Raw genomic sequence first — 26,826 nt, forward strand, 5'->3', positions numbered from 1 at the left:
AGCCCATCCTAAAGTGGTGTGGCAAAAGGACAAAAATGTCATCAAACTCTTAATGCCACAGAAAAAAAAACCCAATCAAATGTCTTCGTAAATTCACCTTCAGAGCTTTACCTGACAGGAAGCAGGAAGGATATTTCCTTAAAGGTGTGTGTCATTTCTGCACCACAGGCAGCACCAAACAGAGCTGCAAAAATAGCAGTTTAAAAAACTGTTTCAATCACTCTCCCCATCAGCCATTGGTTGAACAAACAGGTAGTCCTGCCCCTAAACTCACAACATAGGTTGACTGACAAAAACAAGCAAACTGCACTTCTGTTTAGAGCCACTACAACCAAATTATACACTTGCTGTTTAGAATCTTTGTTCATTAAAAGTGATTTATTTGGAGAAAATCTAAGAGCAAGCTTCAGCTTCAGCTGGGAACATTGTGTTTCAAAATATGATATGTAATGGTTGGACTGAAACGGCTCCAACAAATATGCTGCAAATGGTCCAGGATAATAATGCAATGGGTGGGGGCGGAATGAATCGCAATGCATTATGGGTAGACTGTCAGAGAGCTATCCTTTGATAGAGAAAAAATAGGTTGAAGCATTAGACAATGAGGTTTTTTTTCTTCTTGTTTGTCCATATCTGTGGGTTTTTTACCAGGTTTACAGCATGAAACACTCACAAAACTTTAAAACAGGACTCTTTATGCTGTGACTGGATATACCACGCTCAATAAGAAAGCAATATCTGCAATTTCACAACAGGGCCAGATAATCCAGGGGATTGTGGGTAGGAGTTGACACACTCGAACATAATACCAGAATCTCTGATGGAAAAGCTCAAAGATCAGTTGATCATTTTGAACGAGCTACACATATCTTCGCTAATGTATTGAGACGTGACCGGCAAAAATAAAGCTAAAAATACAGCCCTCCTCCATCCTATCTTTTGTCACTGTGACTCTAAATATAAGCGCAGTCGATCCCAGATCTGCTTGTTGTAAACCTGTTGGACACGCTGCTCCTTTATGCCAGAATTCACCGGAATGTTCCAGCCGAATGAGTCACTCGGTGTGAATCATCACCCTGAGTCTCAGAGCAGCGCGGAGCCCAGAGAGACTCGTTTAACACTGTATTACACACCTTACATCCCGCCGTCACACTTGTACAGCCATCGTCGCACTGTCCCTCATACAATATTGGAGATCTTTGCAGACATATATCCTTTACATGTCTTTTTGATGTAAGCATTTGCGTCTGGAAGAGGTTGATTTTCGCTAATTAGGCAATATCACATGAGCAAAAGATCAGCATGGTTGTGACTCGGTCGTCGATACGACAACACTAGTAATTCACACCGATACTGATATTCTGACCAACAGCCTTATTGTAAGTGTTATTCAGCAGTTCAATAAACAAGAAATTAATATAATATTTATTACAAGATAAAATGTTATATAATATAAAAGATTACATGGATCATTGTATACATTGTTGTGATTGATTTTGACTAGACTTTTTGAAGAACCTGGTAAAGTAAAAAAAATAATAATTTGCAATTTTTATTTCTAGAAAATATTCACATCATTAAAATTGCACTGTAATGTCACTCTTTACATGGTCGTCTTCTGGCCTTGGCGCTGGTCTGGCAGAACTGCGGATCGTACCACACAAGTCGTGTACGTGACCATTCAGCAAATATAGTTATAGGCATTGAAATATGGATATGCCCTCAGTTTCTCTTTATGCTCGGGTAGGTACAGATGTCAGGCCACTCAGCGTTAACGTTAATCCTGTCAGATTGTTCATCCACTGACTGAGCGTGTACGGGTCGGCCAATCTGGTTCCGTCCGTTAAAATTAACTTTTGCAAATAACAATCACGGTCTCTAGGACCTTACACATTAAGATAAAATCGGATTTTCTCCAGTCATTGTTAAAAAACAAGCTATCAAAACTTGCAAACTAACGTTAGTGAAGCGGCCAGGAGAATCGTTCCGCCTCCATCTAAGCTCCGCCCACAAAAAAAGTGATCATGTTGTTTACTAACTGAAAAGGGGTCTATAAAAAATTCCAAACAAAGCCACATAAGGATCAACGGTTTCATTCTTACTTTTTTTTTTTTTTTTTTACAAATTGGTTGAGGCAATGATTCAATTATTTGTTCATAAAAACTCATAAATCCTGAAAAATTTTGCTCCTGAACAAATCTTTTGAACTTTTGAAATTTCGAATCTTTGAACGGATTAATGAATCATTGTTTCAGTTAAGGGATTGATTCAATTACTCGCTCATGCAAGCAGTCACTTGTTTCATTCCTGAACAAATCAGTGTTTTTAAATGAATCGTTTGAGAAAATGACTCAATTATTCACAAAGAGAATAATTAAATAAAACATGCTACTGAACAAATCAAATCAAGTAAATGATCAAATTGTTAAAGAACTCATAAAGACAGTTACTTGTTTCATTCTTGAATTATTCGGTGCTTTAAACAAATTGAGTCAATGATTCAATGACTCACTCATAAAGACAGTCATCTGTTTTGTTCCTGTATGAATCAGTCTTTTTGAACAAATCAAATGAGTCAATGATTTGCTTATAACGACGTTAGGTGTGTTCGACTTGAAGCAGCGCTGCAAAGACTGATCAGTGTATGACGATTTGTGAGAGCGATTTGAAGAGTGATCATCCAGGACCGAGGTATGTCAAACACACCTACTAATTAAATGATTCATTCATTAAGACAGTGACCTGTTTTGTTCCTTTGTTTGACCTGTTTTGTCACTTGTTTAATTTCTGACCAAAGTTGAGTGAATGATTCAGTGAATAGCAACAAGTGAGTCACTTGTTTCATGCCTGTATGAATCAGTGCTTCAGTTGAGGGAATGATTCAATGACTCAATCTTTTTGTTCTTTAATGAATCAGTGTTTTTGAATGAATTGGATCACAACGTATTGCAACTTGAATGAGTTAGAATACATAAATCCAAACTTTAAGATTTTAAAATAGAAAAAAAAAAAATATCCAAATATCTTTTGGGGCCACTATACTGTTTCGAGCTGAATTTCAAGTGTGAAAACTCTTCCTGATAACAAAAACATTAATCATTCATACACACAGATACAAGTAATACTATGAATGGAAATAACTCGCAATTTGAGATGCCTACAGACGATCTGATCAATCAGATTTTTTAATCCTCTTGCATTATGCATAATAATTCTGTCATTTTTTTTTTATTCTTGTGGGAGGCTCAGTTCAAAAATACCAAAAACAAAGATTATCACTGAGTATCGTCTGGTGATCAAGTGTAAAAAATTCCCTCTTATTTCACTTCCTTCTTTCTTGCAAAAGTTGTTTTTCCTCAACAAATGCACTCAGGCTATCCGTCAGGTCATCTCCGGGCGTCTCCTGTTCTCTCGTTTTGCTCATCAGTGATTGATAACACAACTGCACAACTAGTTGCTTAGCAACCTTTCAAAGAACTGCAGGGCAATGCAGGAGAATTTCAGATGCTCCACAACAAAACTATCTGCATTAGCAAACACAAAGCACTTATTACCAGAAAAGTGTTATGCTTAATACATTAAAGACTGTAGATACATTAAACATGAAAGAAATTGCCATTTTGAGCACTTTATATGGAGAATGCAACATGTTAATTATTAAGAGTACCCTTGTTACATGTTAGCATAAGTGTGCATGTATTCAGTCAGTGAATGAGTCATTCAAACCGATTGTCTTTTTGAGTCTTAAATCAACCAATCAGATCGAGCCATTGTTAGTGACAGCACAGTGTTAAAGGAGACGACAAACAGGCTGAAGCATTATCATTAAGCCCAGTTAACAATAGTGCTAAATGTTAAAAATACACAGGAAGTGGAGTAGGATTGCCTTGGGAAGGCAGTAATATGCCTCATTTTGAGCACAAGCTGTGCGGCAAGAGTTCTCTGGATCCTCGTGGCTCTGGAAAATTCCGGTTTGTCTTTTTGCGATCGAGACGCCCCGCTGCGGCCGTTTGTGAAATTAGCTTAGACAAAGTGGGCACTATGGTGGGCGAGAAAATAAGAGAAAGCGAGACAGACGGAGGGAAAGAGGGAGGGTGAGGAGGAGTAGAAGAGATGTAGCTAAAAAGAAGGAACTTGACATTGCTGAAGAGTTTGTGGCATCGATTTTGTTTTTTAAACTTCTGTTCCTATTTTGAACAGGCAGAGAGCTGAGGGATATTTAAAGGGAGCTTGCATTTCTATTAAGTTCATATGTAATAATGTTTATTCTTATTCATATCATATTCTACACTATAGTGTCGGTTTTCCATGAAGCTCACTTGTAATGTCATTCAAGCTTTCTTGCACAAAATTAAACATTCTTTTGTTTTTCAAGACAGTAGACTCTCTGTGACCTTAAGAATTAAACAAGTTTGTAACCAATGGAAATGTCTACAAAAAAGGTAACAAAATAGCACCCATATGTATTTACACATAGATAAACATTTCAGGAGTAAAAATTTTACCAAAATTTGGGACATGTTTGAAATTAAGTTAAAGGGGTGGTATAATGCCCCTTTTTACAATAGGTAAAATAAGTGTCTGTTGTCCGCAGAGTGTGTATGTGAAGTTTTAGCTCAAAATACCCCACAGTTTTTTTTTTTTTTTTTTTTACAGCATGTTAAAATTGTCCCTTTTTGAGGGTCAGGAAAAATGTGTTGTTTCATGTGTGTCCCTTTAAATGCAAATGAGCTGCTGCTCCCGGCACAGAGGGCGGAGCTTCAACAGCTTGTGTGTGTGTGTGTTAGCAGCTCCGATTACCTCACGCAGACAAGCATTAAAATGTCAGAAACTGTTCTCCCTTTTATGTTTAAACTGGAGTCGGACAATGATGGATAGACTCAAGAAGAAGTGACAACATGTAGAATGCAACAGGATGTTTCTGAATGGTTAGTTGATGAATTTATGTTGCTGATTTAAGTCTTTGATTAGCATATTCTGTCATGATTATCTATAAAATAAATCCTGCTCATATGGGAACTGTTGTAAGATGCCTACCTAGTGACATGCTATTGCATTTGTGTAACGTACTGTATTGCATGTGAAAAGTGAGCAGAATGTGCTCTACTACACCAACTCTTCCTCTTCTCAACATGGACTGCGTGTTCCCGGGGCGGGGTTTATGTAAATTTTAGGGTTAGTGATGTCACTTTCCGAGGTTTTCTGCAGACAGCATCAAAAGAACGCTCCAGTGCTTCGGAACAGGACACTCCGTTCACGAGGGTCTGGTACACTGAAGCCGCATGATTTCAGCTCTGCTGAGTTACCTAAGATCTGAGGTAAGAAGACATTTCACAGGCTGATCTGGACAGAGGTCCGGGTGCCGAGCACACGCACGGATCGCCCCCTCACCTCTGCGGCGACAGCCATTGGAGAGGGGGGTTGCCTTAGTAACAGCAATTTGCCAGGCTAGTCAGACACTATGTGCCAGCCCACACAGTTCACTGACACTATGATTCCTGCTTTCAGGCAGACAGAGGCGTTCGCACGGAAAGAGGCCAGTAATGACCAACGATCTGCAGAGTCACAGGAATATAATATCAGTATTTGAGTTTGTTTTTGCTCACCAAGGACTTTACACTAATATATGAGAATTTAATGTTTTGATAATTCTCTAAAGTAAAAATGAATGAATAATTTAAATAGTTTAAGTCAGTTTAAATCTTCATGTTGTTTCAAACCTGTTTAACTTTATAAAAGTAGATATTTAGCAGAATGTTAATGCTGCTCTTTTCCATACAATGCAAGGGAATTACAAAACAATACAACTTTAGTTGTTGAATTTTGGTTTAGCTCCCCAGTACTTGAGCGAGCTCTTAATGCATTATAGTCCTTCACGTCTATTGCGATCTCAAAACTCTGGCCAGTTGATAATACCTAGAATATCCAAATCGACTGCTGGCGTTAGATCCTTTTCCTATTTAGCACCAAAATTCTGGAACAGTCTTGCTAACATTGTCCGGGAAGCAGACACAGTCTGTCAGTTTATATCTAGACTAAAAACAGATCTCTTTAACCTGCCATACACACATAACATTAGGAGTTTCTATAATTCAAATAATGTAAAATGATTGTTAGGCTGCATAAATTAGGTCAGCCGGAACCGAGAAGACTTCCCATAATACCTGATGTACTTGTTTCATCATAAGAAGAATGGCATCTACGCTAACATTAGTCTCTCTGTTTATCCCGAGGTTTACCGTAGTTCGCTGTATCCAGATAAGATGGTGGACCTGCGCCTATACACGACCACAACGCATGATGTAGCCAGCCAAAAAAAAAAAAAAAAAATCCACAATAAAAATGTCTACCACAGACTTTTGTTTCACTATTACATTGAAAAACACCATTATAAAACCCAACAGATAAATCTCGAGGGAACCAGTGGCGAATTAGTCTTCGGGGTTTTCACGTCATCCCTGCACCACTCTATTCGTTAGATATTTAGGCCACAAGTACAGATGTTGTTTAAACATGCGTCAATGTCGTTTCTATGATTATTCAAAGTGACAAAAGTGTCACATCCAAAGAAGCACTTCACAAATGAGTGTCTTGACATTTAGAAACATTTTGCTGCCAACAGGAACATCAAATAAAATGACAACCAATCAGAAACCACAATCAGGCCTACAGCCATCTAACACAAAAGCTAATAAGATCAGTAGTGTTTCTTCAGGATACCCAGGGTAATATCTTTTTGATGTTGTCTATTTGTCTATTTAGCATCTGCCTTCCTCAACACTTTGTAATGACGGAATGATCGTATTTCCAACAGTGACACAATATCGTAATTATCAATGGGTAGCTAATTGGTATTGGTCAAATTATGTCAAGATTAAGCCAAATTCCCTGGAACATGGAATAAAGTTAATATATTACTTATTATAAATATATTTATAATAATAAATCACTTGATTTTTGTGGATTGAATTTGTGTTTTTTACCATGTAAATTGTAGCCAATCACGATGTTAGAAGTGGAAGAGGACAGTTTTCTAGGGGGAAAGTGTTCTAGGAAACATTGATTTTTGGAGACATGTTGATGTATCCCAGGAGCCTTGTTTTGCACCATGGGGGTTTGACTTGTACAATTACCTGATTTATTGTATTTTATTTGGATTTGTATAAAATAAAACGCTTATTCTTACATAATACTTCTGTAAATTAGTGCAGAAAGCTGGCATACAGTTGACAGCTGACCTCCTCAAGAAAGTTCTTGACGATGGAAATACGGAGTGAGTTGTCTTTAACACATCGTCACATTCAGAGACATTCAGAGACCCCCACAGTTCACCTGTCTTTGCTGGAAACATGATGCAGAACGAGTCAATGTGTGAATCACTGCAGAACACACCGCAACCTGGCAGCACGATTTGCCTCAGGCTGTCACCACACATTTCACCTTCCCGGGGTCGTGACTCCTCAGCATCTGTACAAGTCACATTCAATATGTGAACCATTCAACATCGGCTAATGTATTAAGAAAAGTGTTGGAAGAAAACCAACTGGAGGTTGAGAAACTACTAAAGCTATTAGTAAACTACTACTAAAACAACCATGCTACGCGTACTACAAACATTTTTGCATAACGCTACATCCACACCGCTAGGTGTCAGTATTAATTTAAGATGACTCTTACAATTTAAAGGGTTAGTTCACCCAAAAATGAAAATTCTGTCAGTAGTTACTCACCCTCATGTTATTCCAACCCCGCAAGACCTTCGTTCATCTTCGGAACACAAATTAAGATATTTTTGATTAAATCTGAGAGCTGGATCATTCCTCCATAGGCTTCTAAGGCATTATAACTTGCTGGCCCAGAAAATGTATTAAAGACATCGTTAATATAGTCCAAGTGACTACAGAGGCTCAATCTTAAGTTTATAAAGCTTATAGAATACTTTTTGTGCGCAAAAAACAAAACAAAAATAACGACATTATTCCACTATTCATTTCCTTCTCTCTGGGCCTCGAGTTTTTTCACGTAGTGTTTTAGCGTAGCGCGTCTGTGTTGTACGTCACACGTAGGCTCACTATTGGCCGACGCTGGTCATGTGTGTGATGCGTGTGACGTACAACACAGAAGCGCTACGCAGTTATACTACGTAAAAAAAACTTGAGGCTTCGAGACTTCGAATAAAGTCGTTATTTTTGTTTTGTTTTTTGCGCACAAAAAGTATTCTCGTCGCTTTATAAACTTAAGATTGAGCCACTGTAGTCACTTGGACTATATTAACGATGTCTTTAATGCATTTTCTGGGCCAGCAAGTTATAATGTCTTTAGAAGCCTATGGAGGAGTGAGCCAGCTCTCAGATTTAATCAGAAATATCTTAATTTGTGTTCCGAAGATGAACGAAGGTCTTACGGGGTTGGAACAACATGAGGGTGAGTAATTACTGACAGAATTTTCATTTTTGGGTGAACTAACCCTTTAAGAAGAAATTATGTTCTATTCTCTTCCACTGTAAGTGTCTTACCGAATCACAGATTTTGCTATATTTCAAAAGTCTAAATATTTTTTGTGGCTATCAATATTAAGCCATAAATAAATGCTAATGAAATTATGTAAATATTGGTTCAAACAGGGTTGCCCCTGTTAATTGGTTGCCCATCAATAGTTTGTTTATTTTCGTTAGCAACTAGCAAAGTAGCTAAATACTTGTACTTGACTTGTAGCTTGAAACATTTCACTTCAATAATGTTGCAAAACAGGATATTGAAAGGCGAAAAATGCTGTTAGCTAGTATAGCTCAAAATATATTTGGCTACTAGTTAACATTAATCAACAGCCCACATGACCTAAGTGTCAGGGGTTGTTCAGAGACAATTAAAATATTCATGTTGATGAATCATGTACAATAAGACACAGAATAGTGCAATAAGAAACTAAATACGGTCCATTTTGATTTCATGTTGACTATTCTACAGCTGACTTTCTTTGCAAACAGTGGCGAGAAAACATGCTAACCACTGAAAATCCTGTACAAATGAATCATGGACAAAATAAAAAACACAAAAAAGAAAACCAAACCAAAGACAAAAACCAAAACAAGACAAAACAGAGACAAAACAGAGACAAAACAAAAACTGGACCAAACCAAAGACAAAACAAAAACTGGACCAAACCAAAGACAAAACAAAAACTGGACCAAACCAAAGACAAAAACAGAGACAAAACTGGACCAAACCCAAGACAAAACAAAAACTCAACCAAACCAAAGACAAAAACAGAGACAAAACAAAAACTGGACCAAACCAAAGACAAAACAAAAACTCAACCAAACCAAAGACAAAAACAGAGACAAAACAAAAACTGGACCAAAACAAAGACAAAAACTAGAGATGCACCGATTGATCGGCTGGTGACCGGAATTGGCCGATTTTCACGTGATCGGCCGTGACCGGCGACCGGCCGGTCAGTCTGACAAATGCCGATTTTATGCCGGTCAAATGCACTCGGGCGCCGCATGATTAACATTGCGCATAGAAAACCTCGTGAATTACGTCCGTTCAGACCGCAAGCGCGTTTTTTTTTCCGGCGTGCATGTTAATCAATGAGTGCATTCACAACGGGAGCAGGAGCAGCGCGTGAGCATCAAGCAGGAGCGTCGCGAGCAGTGAAGCACGTGTTTCGGCGCCGAGTCCATTTGCTGCACTGCTCACGACGCTCCTGCTTGACGCTCACGCGCTGCTCCTGCTCCCGTTGTGAATGCACTCATTGATTAACATGCACGCCGGAAAAAAAAACGCGCTTGCGGTCTGAACGGACGTAATTCACGAGGTTTTCTATGCGCAATGTTAATCATGCGGCGCCCGAGTGCATTTGACCGGCATAAAATCGGCATTTGTCAGACTGACCGGCCGGTCGCCGGTCACGTGAAAATCGGCCAATTAAAGGGAAAGCACACTTTTGATGGACAAAATAGCCTAAATAGGGTTTCACCAAAAAAGTGCCCAAAATGCACAGACTTTGCGTGTTTTAACAAGAACTAGAGTAGGCTATGTCAGAAAAGAAAACGAAGACTAATATTTATAGAAAATGTACCCATTTAAACTTGTTTTATTATTCAGTTTGTACAAGTGATTGCAATAGGCCTGTGTGTGTGTGCTTTGAGAAATATCTTTATACTGCAAGGCTATATTATTTTATTTTTTATTTATATATTATTTTATTGCCATTCCCTGTTTTCATACAGACGTTTAGTTTGTTAAATACATATATAAAAAAATATTGGATATTGAATGTGAAAAGGAAATGGTTCTTCCATAACACTGCACTTTAGATGTGTGTGAACTATGCAAATTTTAAAATGTTCTATTACAGAAAATATATAAAATAAATATTTGTGTGTGCTGTAAAGTGGTTAGAAAAAATGAAATCGGAATCGGCTAAAATCGGTATCGGCAGGTCTAACTTAATGAAAAATCGGAAATCGGAATCGGCCCAGAAAATTGTAATCGGTGCATCTCTAACAAAAACAGAGACAAAACAAAAACTGGACCAAACCAAAGACAAAACAAAAACTGGACCAAAACAAAGACAAAACAAAAACTCAACCAAACCAAAGACAAAACAGAGACGAAACAAAAACTGGACCAAACCAAAGACAAAACAAAAACCAAAGCAAAACAAAACAAAAAGGCAAAAGGAAAAACAAGGAAAAACAAAACAAAGACAAAACAAAAAGTACACAACAAAAACAAAATCAAGACAAGACAAAAAAAAACAAAACAAAAAAAACAAAGACAAAACTTCATAAAAAAACAAGAAAAACCAAAACAAAGACCAAAACAAGGCAAAACAAAACAAAGACAAAACTAAAAAGCCAAAACAAGGCAAGTCGAAACAGAACCAAAACAAAAAGGATTTTTGCTGTCTGTTTAAACAAAACCCAGAATCAAATAGTGCGCTATAATGACTATTCTACAGCTGTCTTTCTTTAACAGCAGCAATACCACATGCTAACCATTGAAAGCCCAGTTCAAGTGAAACATGGCCCTTCTGAAATGGACCAGGTCTAGACGGGAGGTGAGAGGAAGAAAAGGTTTTCTAGCGTGTGGACCGTGGGGTGGGTGGGTGGGTGTGTGTGTGTGTGTGTGTGTGTGTGTGTGGGGTGGGGTGTGGTGTGGTGTGGTGTGGTGTGGTGTGGTGTGTGGGGTGGGGGGGGGGGCATGAGTGACAGTTAACCAGGATGAAGTGACAGCATGACATGAGGTTTCATCACACTGATGGAATGAAAATGAAAAAAGCTTTCACACATGTGCTGCTACATCTTTGTTGGTTCACGCTGCAGGCGATCTCACGAATGGGGGCTGCAAAATAACTGAGTAAAAGAAGCCCAGCTGAAGCATTAAAGCGGCATGTTACATGCGCATGGGTGCATCAATAACATGCATTTTACGGAATATATAAAAGTCACAACAAACAAACATTTGATTTTAGGATTTGTCCAGAATATTTTCAGTTTTCTTTTGAAAGTCCAGGAGAAATGTGATATTAAGGGGATTTTATCATGAAAATTCTCAAATTGTGACTGCTCTCTATGAGAAACAAATGAGATTCCTCCTTTCTGATTTTCTCCTTTTTCTTTCCGGTGGGATGATCTGCCAGTACAGTTGGGTTAATGACACATGGAAGTAGAACCACACTGACAGCTGCATCCTTCTGCATGAGTAAAGATCATTTACCGTAAAGATGACAGGCTGACCGAACGCTTAAGCGACTGCGAGAGAACAGCGATTTAAAGCATGATGCATTGGAGAACGATCTCGAAATGATCTTTCAGAGTTTATGAGAAAAGCAGCGATGTTCAATTCTTGTCGACGACATGATTCTGTGAATAATGAATTAAATACAGAAACTATTGTGTGTTATATATAACAGACAGATTTGAATGTTGCTGACCAAATATTTCTGGAAAGTTAAGATATTTTAATGAGCGATGTACAGTACAGCCCATTTCATGAAACTTCGGAGAAACCGAAGCACTTTCCCATAATCTGAGGATAGCAATGTCATTAAAAGTTGGTGTGCTTATAATCGCAGTTGGTCATTTTAGCTCGAAGCCTCAAATATATGCATGACTAAGCCTTAAAACACATAAAATATGCACATATTTGGCTCGGGTCACTCGTGTGACAGGCTTGAGAGGAAACCGACGCTTTGAGGATTTGCACAAAACTTCACTGTCACTGTAAGGAACCTCATCCCAATCCCACAGATGTGTGTCTGTATGCCAAGGGTGCGGATCAATCACAAGTCTTTCTGTGACCGTCTCCTGACCCGGTGTTCCATTTTAAAAGCGGATGTCCATAGGGAAACCTGTCAGTCAATATAAAGGCAAACTCAGCATGCTCCATCAGTTTCACACAGAAATGCGAAGAAGACGACATGAATCTGCCAGACCAGAAACAGCCAAACCGCAAACAGCAAATTCAGAAAACACTGTTGATTAATTAGTCAAACACATTAATCGCCTGCGTTGGCTTCTGATAAGAGTTCTGGCTTTTGGTCGGAGTCCCAGAAACATTGAGATCTTAATGGAGACAAGCCATTACAACAACTGTTTCCACGTGACTGTTTTCTGCTTGTTGTCCTGCACGTTTCTAAAACATGAATCCATCCGCTGAACCACAGCCTCGTTACGCAATCCAAATCAGTGGGAATTAGTCATCCTTGATTCAGCCGGCCACCAAATTAGCGTTTATTTTCTGAGCCGCGTTACGAGGCTGTCAGGATCCTGGAAGCCGCGTTTGCAAGCTTTCATGTCTTTCAATTGGTGAAATGATTGAGAACAAAAAGGTGTTTGAGGAACCGGAGATAAATGCAGAAAACAAGCTATTTTCTCTGCTGTGATGGTGCCAATCAAAAATATTTTAGGCAAAGTAAAGACATTAACAACAACAACAAGAATGACAATTATTATTATTAAAATAATAACAACAAAACATTTAAGAACAGTGTGTTCGCAGCTAAATTGAGTGTTAATAACTGGATGATGAACGTGTGCAAAAATGCTGTGTCATCCTTTTTGTGCTGAGCAGAAGATGTAGTCAAAATGGCAGTAAGCAATGACGAATCACACGAATCAACGCTGTTGAAATCTCTGTGGTTACGTCATGTCTGACATCCCAAAAACAGAAAGAGAGAGAGAGAGAAAGAGAGAGAGTCCCATTGTCATGTCATACACTAATGCTTGGTAATCCTCAGTACAGGCTTACATAAAGGGCTCTGTCAGATCGCATAGTCTCCGTGTGTGTGTGAGTAACGCATTCAAAGCCTCTCCTGCCTGAGAATTACTCAAATCATTGCTTAGGGCACTTAAAAGTGCTCTTTGATATTCATCAATTAATCCAAGATAACAACATTCACAAAAGCTTCTCTTTTGCTTTTCGGAAGAAAAAACTGCTAAAAAATGCTAGAAGCTTCTCAAACACTGCAATCACAATGTTGTACAAAACACACTAAAGCTACATGGAGCAGTTCCAGCATTGCCAGTACTGTGATCCGTGTCTACGGTAATGTGTGTTTTTGTGACGGTTCGGGACTCACCACATACAGCTGTTTCCACAGGACAGACCACTCCTGCAGAGTAGAGGTGACCTCTGTAATGATGGGGTCCTCCAGGGGGACCACGGTCTCATACTGCCTGCACACAAACAGAGGCATTCGCCAGAGGTTAACATGAGTAGTGATGAGTAGTGGAATTACTCGTTACATTTTGCATGGCTCCTAACTTTTTCTGCTGCTGTTTATTTCTGCTATAGCAAAAGTGATGTCGCCATCTACAGGTCATTGAAGGTACTGTCTCTTGTTTGTTTTGCCCGTACTCACCTATGCTTTAAATTATTTTATGTTAAATATTTTATTTTATTTAATTTTATTTTATAGTAAACCAATGCAGAAAACACAAACATTGACCAGAGGTTAGTGTGTAAAAAAAAGTTAGTAGTAATGAATGGTTACAATATTTAAATAAAAAATAATACAAATAGCTACAAATAACACTTTATTTATGTATAAATACTATTTATTTATTTGTTTATGTTTTATTTTACAAATAAAGCTATTGAAGAAAATAAATTAATCAATTAATTCAACCATCCATCCATCAATCTATCCATCCATTCATTAAACCATCCATCCATCCATTCATTCATTCATTCATTCATTCATTCATTCATTCAACCATCCATCCATTCATTCATTCATTCATTCATTCATTCATTCATTCAACCATCCATTCATCCATTCATTCATTCAACCATCCATTCATTCATTCATGCATTCATTCATTCAACCATCCATTCATTCATTCATGCATTCATTCATTCAACCATCCATCCATCCATTCATTCACAGGGTTCCTGCAGGTTTCAGTTAGTCAAATTTAAGACCTTTTTAAGACATTTTAAGACCATAAAGATTGAAATTTAAGACCTACACGACGCATTGCCAAAAAATATTCAAATCAAAGAATTCATTTTATTTCAATGAATTCAGTAATTGAAAAAGCATTAACTTAATTTACAGATAAAGCAATCACATTAGTAACCTTCCAGACCCAACAACGCGTGTCAGAGAAAAGAACAGAATCAGATATAATTTTTTTTATAGAAAATTGTACTTTGCATATTATAGGCCTACTGTAAAAAACACATAATTAGTTGATTTTAGTTGATCATAGTTGATCATAACTAGAGATGAAATGGCATGAACATTTCATTTAATTATTATAGTGCCAAAAATTATCACTTATCACAGAATCCTGTTCAAAAAGTACTAATACTACACAATGAAATCAATTCACCAAGTTTTATGTTGAAAAACAGCAAATAACAAATAAAATTAGCATCAATACGCACTAACATAAACATTAAAATAATACGATTAAAAATGATAGCCAGATTTTAAAAGTGTCTTGCAACGTTATATACTAACATGTACAAGTTCAAATAAAGTTGACAAAAAAGGTTTTTATAAAAAGATAAACCTCACATATTTCAGACTTTAATTTATCTTTTTTGACTCATTCTTTTTATAAAAAATGATTTAGTGACATTTACAATACACTTTAGCTTATATTTTATTATTAATAGTAAAATTCGGTCCGATTTTCCCGTGGCGTCTGTCGTTGCTATGCAACTCCACAATGACAAAAATGTTTTAGTGGCTAATGGATTTCCAGCGCCGAAAAACGCTTGCTGTAGCTCTGTTACAAGATTTATTTACGGAGAAGAGAAAAACACCCGTAGTGTTTGGGTGCACCCGCATCCTTCATGTCTTTTTTCATGTTGCTGCCCCTGGAAAAAAAACGAGCGCGTCGCTTCAATTATAAGTGCGCTTACTGCGCGCCTACATTTGAATGAACTTGAGCGCGAAAAAGACGCGATATGTGAACTGCCTCTTGGCGAGCGACTTCGATACTTTTTTGCTACTTTGTAATAACTTAATGCGGCCAGCGTTTCTGGAAATGAACGAGGGTAAAATCTTTTTTAAGACCTGACTAAATGAAATTTAAGACTGCGGATGAAAATCTGGCTGTTTTTAAGACGTTTTAAGGCCTTAAATTTAAAGTTCAGCATTTAAGACATTTTAAGACTTTTTAAGACCCCGCGGGAACCCTGATTCATTCATTCATTCAACCATCCATTCATTCGTGCATTCATTCATTCATTCATTCATTCAACCATCCATCCATCCATTCATCCATTCATTCATTCATTCAACCATCCATTCATTCGTGCATTCATTCATTCATTCATTCAACCAACCATCCATCCAGTCATTCATTCATTCATGCATTCAACCATCCATCCATTCATCCATCCATTCATTAAACCATTCAACCATCCATCCAGTCATTCATCCATCCATCCATCCATCCATCCAGTCATTCATTCATTCATTCATTCAACCATCCATCCATTCATTCATTCATTCATTCATTCATTCAACCATCCATTCATTCATGCATTCATTCATTCATTCAACCATCCATCCAGTCATTCATTCATTCAACCATCCATCCATTCATTCATTCATTCATTCATTCATTCATTCATTCAACCATCCATTCATTCATGCATTCATTCATTCATTCATTCATTCATTCAACCATCCATTCATCCATTCATTCATTCATTCATTCAACCATCCATTCATTCGTGCATTCATTCATTCATTCATTCATTCATTCATTCATTCATTCAACCATCCATTCATTCATGCATTCATTCATTCATTCAACCATCCATCCAGTCATCCATTCATTCATTCATTCAACCATCCATTCATTCATGCATTCATTCATTCAACCATCCATTCATTCGTGCAGTCATTCATTCATTCAACCATCCATCCATTCATTCATTCATTCATTCATTCAACCATCCATTCATTCGTGCATTCATTCATTCATTCATTCATTCAACCAACCATCCATCCAGTCATTCATTCATTCATGCATTCAACCATCCATCCATTCATCCATCCATTCATTAAACCATTCAACCATCCATCCATCCATCCATCCATCCAGTCATTCATTCATTCATTCATTCATTCAACCACCCATTCATTCATTCATTCATTCATTCAACCATCCATTCATTCATGCATTCATTCATTCAACCATACATCCAGTCATTCATTCATTCATTCAACCATCCGTCCATCCATCCATTCATTCATTCAACCATCCATTCATTCATGCATTCATTCATTCATTCAACCATCCATCCAGTCATTCATTCATCCATGCATTCAACCATCCATCCATTCATTCATTCATTCATTCAACCATCCATCCAGTCATTCATTCATTCATGCATTCAACCATCCAACCATCCATCCATTCATCCATTCATTCAACCATCCATCCATTCATTCATTCATTCATTCATTCATTCATCCATTCAACCATCCATTAATTCATGCATTCATTCATTCATTCAACCATCCATCCATTCATTCATTCATTCATTCATCCAGTCATTCATTCATTCATTCAACCATCCACCCAGTCATTCATTCATTCAACCATCCAGTCATTCATTCATTCATCCAGTCATTCATTCATTCATTCATTCAACCATCCATTCATTCATTCATTCATTCATCAATTCAACCATCCATTAATTCATGCATTCATTCATTCATTCAACCATCCATCCAGTCATTCATTCATTCATTCAACCATCCATCCAGTCATTCATTCATTCATTCAACCATCCACCCAGTCATTCATTCAACCGTCCAGTCATTCATTCAATCATTCATCCAGTCATTCATTCATTCAACCAGTCATTCATTCATTCATTCAACCATCCATCCAGTCATTCATTCATCCATCCATCCAGTCATTCATTCATCCATCCATCCAGTCATTCATTCATTCATCCATTCATTCATCCATCAAATTCATTCATTCATTCATTCAACCATCCATCCATCCATTCAATCATTCAACCATTTTTTTTTTTTTTTTTTTACAAATAAACTGATGCAGAAAGCACAAACATTGACCGGAGGTTAGTGTGACTCTCCAAAAAGAAGTTAGTAGTATTGAATGCTATGTTTGAATAAAATAACAAAAATAATATAAATAAGTGTCTAAATAATATTTGTTTATATTTATTTATTATATTTATTTTTTCAGATAAACACATCAATTTATTTATTTACATTTACACCTTATTTATACAATCAAGGACAAGTCTTTTGATAAGTCTTGCACTAACATTCTGTTTACAATAAATCTGGAGAAAAAAAAAAAAAACTTGTGTTTGTTAAAGCATCTCATGGGGACTTTAAATAACAGTGTGCAACAGAAGTAACAGAAGTACATCATCACAGATCAATTCCACGAGACTGTCCTTCAGTCCTTCATGTTCCTGCTGTCTCTTTAGCTCTTCCTGTCCATTCATCTCTCCATACTGTTTTACCTCCATTGTCCTTCCTCTGTCCTTCTCTGACACTCGGTGGAAATAGATTGATCTCTTTGTTCTGCTTTATCATCACATGTGTCCAAAGTAACAGCTTTTACAGAGTCATTATCCTCCTTTTTTCTGAATTCTGATGAGACGCTAAAATTCAATCCCGGGACATGCCACCCAAATTTGTAATTGAAGCTAACGACAAAAGCGATTCTCAAACTTTTTCAGGTGGTGGAAAACTTTAAGTGTAAAACATTTTTTAAATATGGTGGAAGACCTAACACCCAAATATAGGGCAAAATACCATTAAAACCTTAAAATGTTTCCCAGGGCCATGTCTAAATTATAACACTGATAATAATAAGAAATGTTTCTTGATCATCAAATCATCATGTGACACTAAAGACACTGAAAATTCAGCTTTGATCACAGGAAAAAAAAAAAAAAATGTATTATATCACAAACAATTATTTTAAATAGTAATAATATGTATAGTAAAATACTGTTTTTACTGTATTCTTAAACAAATAAATGCATTGGTGAGGATAAGAATATTACTGACCCCAAACCTTTGAAAGACAGTGTAATTCATTGTTATGAGCTGATTAAATAATGCTTTTTGTAAATAATAATAATTTATCATTACTAATAATTTGTTAATTGGCTCGTTTAATAAACACAATACACAAAAGAGAATTAAAATAATAGAAATGTGTAGGGGTGACCCCGAATAGTCGAAGATTCGATGCTTCGATAGGAGGAGCCTGATTCGACTACCGATCTCACGGTCGAATCTTCGCAGAGGTGTTATGAAACGAGGATCATGCCACTTTGGCTATATGAGGGCGCTCAATGTCTGATTTCACATAGAACTAGCTTTTATGTCAATACGTTAATATTCAGCCTATTATGATAATGCTGTAGGCCTATATAAAAATGTGCAAGAAGCTTTTAATAAAAAAAAATTAACGTGCGTGAATAAATCCAAACACCCCGTGACAGATTTAAGTTTCACTTTCAATCCGTGACCGACAGAGGAGCGTCTTCGCGGCAAGGATTTAAATCTTTAACAATGTCTGGGATAAGAAAATCTAAAGTGTGGATGTACACCATCAGAAAGGATATTCTCCAAGGCTGGATTTAGCATCAGGAAAACCATGATCGCACTTCTGCCGGCCAACGTTAACATGTTTCACGCATAGACTGGGTTTCACGTTAGAATGCGCGCACAATTTGAAAAGACTCCAACGGACACAGACAGAGTGAAAGATTGGATTTGTTCTCTCGATCAGGTACAAGTGATTTAAAAACTTTTCAGCCGGTTCTAATTTTATTTTTGGATGCTGTGAACATTTTTAGCTAAAAAGACTGCCTCTCCAGTTTAGCATTGTTGTTTCTGCAGTTAAAAAGACAAAGTTGAAAATTCTGGCTACTATCGTTATTTTAATAATTTCTTTATTTTTATTTTATTTATTAATCTGTCAGGGTTATCTAATCTAACTATTTGTGGCTTGTGTTTTGAATATATGTTCCCCTGCACTTTAGGCATTTTGCACACATTTGCTCCTCATCCTGTGACTTGATTCTGATTTATTTCGTTTTGTATTTTTATTTATTAGAAAGGTAGGCCTATATTCTGTCCTAATTTAATTTAGTAAATTAATTGTTTATTTTTTCGGTGCATCGATGTTGTGCTGTAGGCTGGCCTGCTCGCACAGGTAATTTAGCCGATTTAATTTGATTTGCATGTGAAATGCAAATCTGCAGTGTGGCCTTTCTGGAGTTATTTATGTTATTTCTTAGTTTTATTGATCAAAAATGTTTTTATAAATTTTCTTCTATATCTTTGTGTGATTTTCTGTACATCGCGGCTTTGAAACGTTAAAGCCCCGCCCCTAGCCCCACCCCCACCCCCATACACATGATTCGACTATTAGTCGACTATAGGCAAGGCATGACGATTCTGATTCGACTATGAAAATCCATAGTCGGGGACAGCCCTAGAAATGTGTAAATAATGTTTCATATTTATTTAATATTTAAACATATAATTGTGTAAACTATCATGATATTATATTTTAACAAATTCATAATATTACTTTAAATTATATTCAAATATTATTTAAACTGTATTTTACTGTTTATTCATAACAAAGCTTAATACTATAATAATAATCATACATTTTATTGTATTTAGAGGTACTGTATATGTGTCCTAATGTTACAGTGTTACTGACATGGACAAAACGATTACTGTAAAGGAATTATTTGTATGAAAATTAATCAAATTGTGACCGGCCTAAATTTTGTACCAAAAATGTGCACAACATTTTTTATTTGGTCACTGTCTGAACAGGCTTTACATATCACCGTATCGGATGGATGGATGGATGGATGGATGGATGGATGGATGATAGATAGATAGATAGATAGATAGATAGATAGATAGATAGATAGATAGATAGATTTGTCAGACTATAATGAAAGCTGACTGTAAATAAGTTTATGTAGCTTTAACTGTTGAACACGACCCCTGGGATCTGCTCTACCCTTCTGCCTGAACACAATAAAGACATGTGTGTGTGTGCGCATATGCACGTGTGTTGTGGGAAGACTGTGAAGTTCTACACGCGCATAAAGTTGGAAAGTATCAAAAGCTTAAACAAACAGGAGAAGCTGTCGACTGACAGTCCCTGATGTGCAGTTTCCCCAAGTGTTTTCAGAAGTGAGTTCCCACTGGGAGAGGCAGCCCAGAGTTTCTTTCTTCTTCTTTTTTTCTTTTTTGTTTCCCATTCTCTCTCTTTTTACGCTGCACACGTGCAAGCACACATAGGCTGCGTCTTATCCTGACCTTTCTCGAACTCTCGAAGTTTTCTTCTCAAAAATATGTTCTGAAAATGTTTTGCTGATGTACATATAGGGTTCTGAAAGCATACTTTCTGAATGTTCCAAACATCAAGTGTTTAAATGTTTTAAAAGTATATTTTCTTGGTAATTCGAACGTTAAGGGAACATTCCATTTTAGAACTTTGCAAACATTATGGTAACGTTACTTTTTAATTAAACGAATAGTGACATTTAAAAAAAAATAAGGTAAATATTAAACTAAAATGTGTTTCTATTGAAACTTGTATCTCATGTATTTAAAGGGGTGGTATAATGCCATTTTCACAAGATGTAAAATAAGTCTCTGATGTCCCCACAGTGTGTATGTGAAGTTTTAGCTCAAAATTCCCTACAGATATTTTTATATAGCATGTTAAAGCTGTCACTTGTTTAGGGTGAGCAAAAACGCACCGTTTTTTGTGTGTGTCCCTTTAAATGCAAATGAGCTGATGCTCCCTGCACAAAGGGCGGAGTAATAAAGTACTTTACATGTGTTTAAGTGTAAGTCGACACATCAAAATAAGTATACTTCTTTAAAGTATACTTATACTTCTTTTATAGAGTATACATAGTACAATACAGTTTTATTAATAACCCTCTGCCGATCTGACGGTCCGAGGATTCAAAAATTTATAATCTGTAGTTTTTACGAAAGCCCTGGAGCTGTTTAAAGTACTTTTCTGACAAATAAACGTTAAATCTCTCAGTCCAGGTAACAAATAGAACGAGTAAACATTGTTCATTGACGTACTGTAACAAGGCCTTTTATTTAATTAATATTATCTGTAGAGTTAAAAAAAAAAAAAATCCTTTTGAAGTGCACATTCAACAATTAAGTGCACTTATTTTCCACAAGGGAAGATGATATAAACCTCTTTCAATTATGAATCAATTATATCCCACAAAATGCCATACAATAAATTAAGTGTCTCAATATCTGTAGCAAATATTTAACAGAGAGAAAATGAGAGTAGAAGAGCTTCCGAAAGATGAAATCTCAGCATTTCAGACATGTGACGAAACTCATGAGGACGGTAGGATAGGGGAAAGGGAATAACAGATTGAGATAAATGAATAAAAATACAACGTTTCTCTAACATCCTGTGTCTCTAACATTCTCTGTGTCACATGTCCTCCTCCGACCCATTTGTTCTCTATTGAGGGAACAGCTTGACATAATTCAGTATAAGGACACTTACCCTCTGTTAGCGACGATAGCCTTCTTCAAGTGGACGTAGCCGGCTGGGAAGATTCCCTGCGAAACAAAAGGGAAGAAGATTACATCTCTGCTTCTGCGACTACAAGCTTCCATGGAGAGAGCGAGTGGATGCTCAGCCATGGGCGTCTCTGGGAATGTGACCAAGCAGAATATGATTCAGTGGCCCTGCTGGATGAAGACCATGTCATAATCTTTACTTGATGTGCTTATATTGCTTGAGGCGGAATCAATCTCGGGAAGTTCCTGGTTCCTCGACTAGACGTGTCAAAGCTCAAGTTCCTCCGAAGAAGAGGAGTCGTTCTTCTCAGAGTGCTCATACTTGCCTAATATCAGTGTCAGGAGTGTAGTGGAAGCAGGGACAGTTGAATATGAACTATCATGACTTAAAGAGATAGTTCACCCAAAAAATTATTTATCAAAAATAATACATTTCCTCATCCTCAAGTCATTATAAAAGAGCATTACTTTATTCTGTGGAACACAAAAGAAGGGATTCTGAAAATGTCCTCAGTGTTTTGTTTCATTTTGTGTTTTGTTTTGTGTTTTGTGAATTTTGTTTTGTTTTGTGCAGTTTGTTTTGTGTGTTGTTTTGTTTTGTGAATTTCATTTCATTTTGTTTGTTGTTTTGTCTGTTTCATTTTGTGTGTTGTTTTGTTTTCTGAGTTTTGTTTTGTGAATTTCTTTTTGTTTTGTTCATTTCATTTTGTGTTATTTTGTCTTGTTGGTTTCATTTTGTTTTGTGAATTTCATTTTGTTTTGAGAGTTTCGTTTTGTTTTGTGCAGTTTGTTTTGTGTGTTGTTTTGTTTTGTGAATTTCATTTTGTTTTGTGCAGTTTGTTTTGTCTGTTTCATTTTGTGTGTTGTTTTGTTTTCTGAGTTTTGTTTTGTGAATTTCTTTTTGTTTTGTTCATTTCATTTTGTGTTATTTTGTATTGTTGGTTTCATTTTGTTTTGTGAATTTCATTTTGTTTTGAGAGTTTCTTTTTGTTTTGTGCAGTTTGTTTTGTGTGTTGTTTTGTTTTGTGAATTTCATTTTGTTTTGAGAGTTTTGTTTTGTTTTGTGCAGTTTGTTTTGTGTGTTGTTTTGTTTTGTGAAATTCATTTTGTTTTGTTTGTTGTTTTGTCTGTTTCATTTTGTGTGTTGTTTTGTTTTCTGAGTTTTGTTTTGTGAATTTCTTTTTTGTTTTGTTCATTTCATTGTGTGTTATTTTGTTTTGTTGGTTTCATTTTGTTTTGTGAATTTCATTTTGTTTTGAGAGTTTTGTTTTGTTTTGTGCATTGTTTGGTTTTGTGCTTTTTGTGGTTTTGTGTGTTGTTTTGTGAATTTCATTTTGTGTTGTTTTGTCTGTTTCGTTTTGTGTGTTGTTTTGTTTGCTTCGTTTTGTTTTGCTTTCTGAGTTTTGTTTTGTTTTGTGAATTTCTTTTTGTTTTGTGTATTTCATTGTTTTGTTTCATTTTGTTTTGTGAGCTTTATTTGTGCATTTCGTGGTTTTGTATGTTTTATTTGTTTCATTTAGAGCATTTCATTTAGTTTTGTTCCGTTTTGTGCAGTTTGCTTTGTTTAGTTTCGTTTAGTCTCACTTTGTTTGTCTACACAATCAAATTCAAAGAGTTCAAATACTTTTTTAAACCCCACTGACTTTCATTATAGGCACGAAAACAGGTGAACATTTTTCAAAATATATTCTTTTGTGAGATTTTGTTGCATTACGGTAATCACAAATGTGTAAATTTTACATGTGGTGAAAATAATCTTTTACACTTCTTTTAAGCAAAATGTAGTTGACATTTCTGACTTTTGTTTGCAAATTGTATATCTAGGAAAATCTGAGGACTAGACTTATCATGGTCTCTTTCTCAGGACAAAATCTGAGAACCAAGAGACTTAACTAAAAGTCTTCATTTGCTTTTGCTTTAGGAGACTTAGGAGACTGTTTTAGGAGACTCATTTTAATATCAACAGCATTTCAGATGTTTCTCCTAAAATGCCAATAATAACACACACTATGCTCATATTTTTCTCTTTCCCCAGATACACTGGAGCACATTTGTCTCCTCTTGTTTGTCAGCAATTAAGAGTAATGTTAACCTAATTTCTGCATAACTTCACTCTTAATATAGACTTAAACTTTGAATTTAGGGATTGTATAAAAAGTTGTTGAGGTGTCTTCTAAACTTTAAAAGAGATAACTGTGAGATCTCTAGCTGAGAAAAATCTGAGCCTATGTGTGATGTTGTTGAGATCTTGTCTGAAACTTTAGGAGGAGACAAATATGAGACCATCGGGGTCTTTAGTTTTAGTTGATGTTAAAGTAATCTCATTTATGTCTTGGAGAAACATTTGAGATGTTAAAGAGATCTCGTTTTTGATGTTTTCCTCCTCTGGGGATACACAGAACATGCCACACAAACATCTCAGCGGAAGAATCCAGATGGTGGAGTTTCTTGCCACATACAGTTGTCTAATTGTCTTCGCTTTTCCTTTTCAAAGGTCAGGATAATTAGTAATTGAGGACACCAAATGCTCTCGAACAAACCTCCATCTGCTGGAGGAAGGCTTCCATGTGCAAGGATGACAAACCAGCATATGTTAGTATTCATGAGATGGGCGGCCACTCGCTAATCGCCTCTTACAGTCATACATGAAGACCTCCTATTGCTTGAGGAGAGCTCTTTTCATGTTGGTCATGTGAATTACAAACATTTTAGAAATGCATGCATTTTCAATTAAAAGCTAAATCATTGAAACAATACCCTTTGGTAATTATGTCACCCCAAATTCCTCATAACCGTAATGTGTTCAGACATTACTCTTTTTTTTTTTTTTTTCTATTTCTATTTTCCAAAAAAGTGGTGGGATTTTGTTGCATTACGGTAATAACAGTTGTGTAAAATGTGCTTGATTGTCATAAAAAAAATAAATAAAATAAAATAAAAGATGATAAACAAAATTCCCCTTTAGGAGAAATGTCAGTTATGTCAATGAAAACATGTTCTTATTTCATGACTAAAAGCTAGTATTTATAATTTTTAGGTTTATTTTCAACCCAAATTCTCATTACCGTAATAAATTAGGTATTTATTTTATTTTATTTTTATAACAATTACAATTTACAACCATCGCTGATATGATACTTTAGAGCACATTCAAATAAACAGTAAGTTTGGAAACATTACTATTTTTTTTATGTTTTTGAACATTAAAAAGTCTCTTTTGCTCATCAAGCCTGCATTTAATTGATCAAAAATACAGAAAAAAACAGTAATATTGTAAAATATTATTACAATTTAAAATAATGGTTTTCTATTTTTATTCACTTTAAAATACAAGTTATTCCTGTGATTAAAGCTGAATTTTAAGTATTATTACTCCAGTCACATGATCCTCCAGAAATCATTATAATATGATGATTTATTATAAATGTAGGAAACAGTTGTGCTGCTTAATATTTTATTTTATTTTATTTTATTTTATTTTATTTTATTTATTTTATTTTTTTATAACCTGTGATACTTTTTCAGGATTCTTTAATGAATTGATTTTTTTTTTAAAGAACAGCATACATTTCAAATATAAATATTTTGTAACAATATACACTACCGTTCAAAGGTTTATTTAATTTTCTTTATTTTTTTTAAAGAAATTAATACTTTTATTCAGCAAGGATGTGCTAAATTGATTTTTTTTTAAAAGTGATATTAAAGATTTATATTGTTAGGACAGAGTTCTATTTTGAATAAATGTTGTTCTTTTTAACTATTTATTTTTTAGATTTTGTTGCATTATGGTAATGACAGTTATGTAAAATGTGCTTCATTGTGACATGAAAGATAGGTAAGTGTTACAATAATTCCAATAATGGAATTAAAAAAAAAAAATGCAATAATGGTAAATATAAGAAAATGATTTGCGGTTGAAATATGACCGTGACATGTTCTTCACAGGTTTTATGAGATTTACCTTAATCTTCTTTTTTAAATCAAACAGGATTAAGAAACTTAACAAAAAGAGTAAGAAAAGAAAACGGGTTACCAAAAAGACTTGAAGACGCCTTGTCAGTTTGATGAATAATTCAGGCGTGGCGTGTGGCATTTCCAGACTGCGTGTGAATAACGCGCTGATCCACATCTCAAGCATTGTCATTTTATCCTGCGTTCAGCTTCCATTTTTGAGGCAGATAATACAGCGGCTCTATATGAGCTGAACTGAGACGAGATGTTATTGTAGGCCCTGCGGCGGCACAGATGTGTGTGTGTGTGTACACATCAGCTCCATCTGCTGAAACTCATGTTATCAGTGTTTGTGTGTGTGTGTGTGCCAGAAGCAGATCTTTTATTTTATTATTTTTATCCTGAGCACCAGAACTGAGTGCTGGAAATAAAGCAGCATGTGTCATGAAGGACAGTGAAAGTGACAGCCGAGTCAGGAAGAAATGCTTTAAAGGGCCAGTGATAAAACAAATACCAAAGTAATATAACATAACGTAGCGTAACGTAGCATAGCATAACGTAACGTAGCATAACGTAACGTAGCGTAGCGTAACGTAGCGTAACATAACGTAGCGTAATGTAACGTAACATAATAATGTAATATAATATAAAAACTATCATGCAACTTGCATATTTTTAAATAAATCAGTAATGTCAGTAATGTTTAGTGTACAAACTTCTTAAGGTAACGTAGTGTAGCGTAATGTAACGTAACGTAACGTAGCGTAGCGTAGCGTAGCGTAGCGTAGCCAGAT

The 26,826-nt window shown here is 36.0% G+C and overlaps 1 protein-coding gene across 6 annotated transcripts in view; it reads right to left on the minus strand.

The window, feature by feature from the left end:
• The window catches only part of dock3 (dedicator of cytokinesis 3), a 188,068-nt gene that overhangs the window by 94,206 nt on the left and 67,036 nt on the right, over positions 1 to 26,826 (minus strand). For all 6 annotated transcript variants that reach the window (XM_084116297.1, XM_084116295.1, XM_084116296.1 and 3 more), the window contains exons 4-5: positions 22,062 to 22,117; positions 13,592 to 13,688 (exon numbers count right to left, since the gene is read on the minus strand). In XM_084116297.1, coding sequence (XP_083972423.1) covers positions 13,592 to 13,688; positions 22,062 to 22,117 — 153 coding nt within the window. The remainder of the gene's footprint in view (positions 1 to 13,591; positions 13,689 to 22,061; positions 22,118 to 26,826) is intronic.

Source organism: Abramis brama (genome assembly GCF_963993115.1).
Source record: "Abramis brama genome assembly, chromosome: 6".
Classification (NCBI taxonomy): Eukaryota; Metazoa; Chordata; class Actinopteri; order Cypriniformes; family Leuciscidae; genus Abramis; species Abramis brama.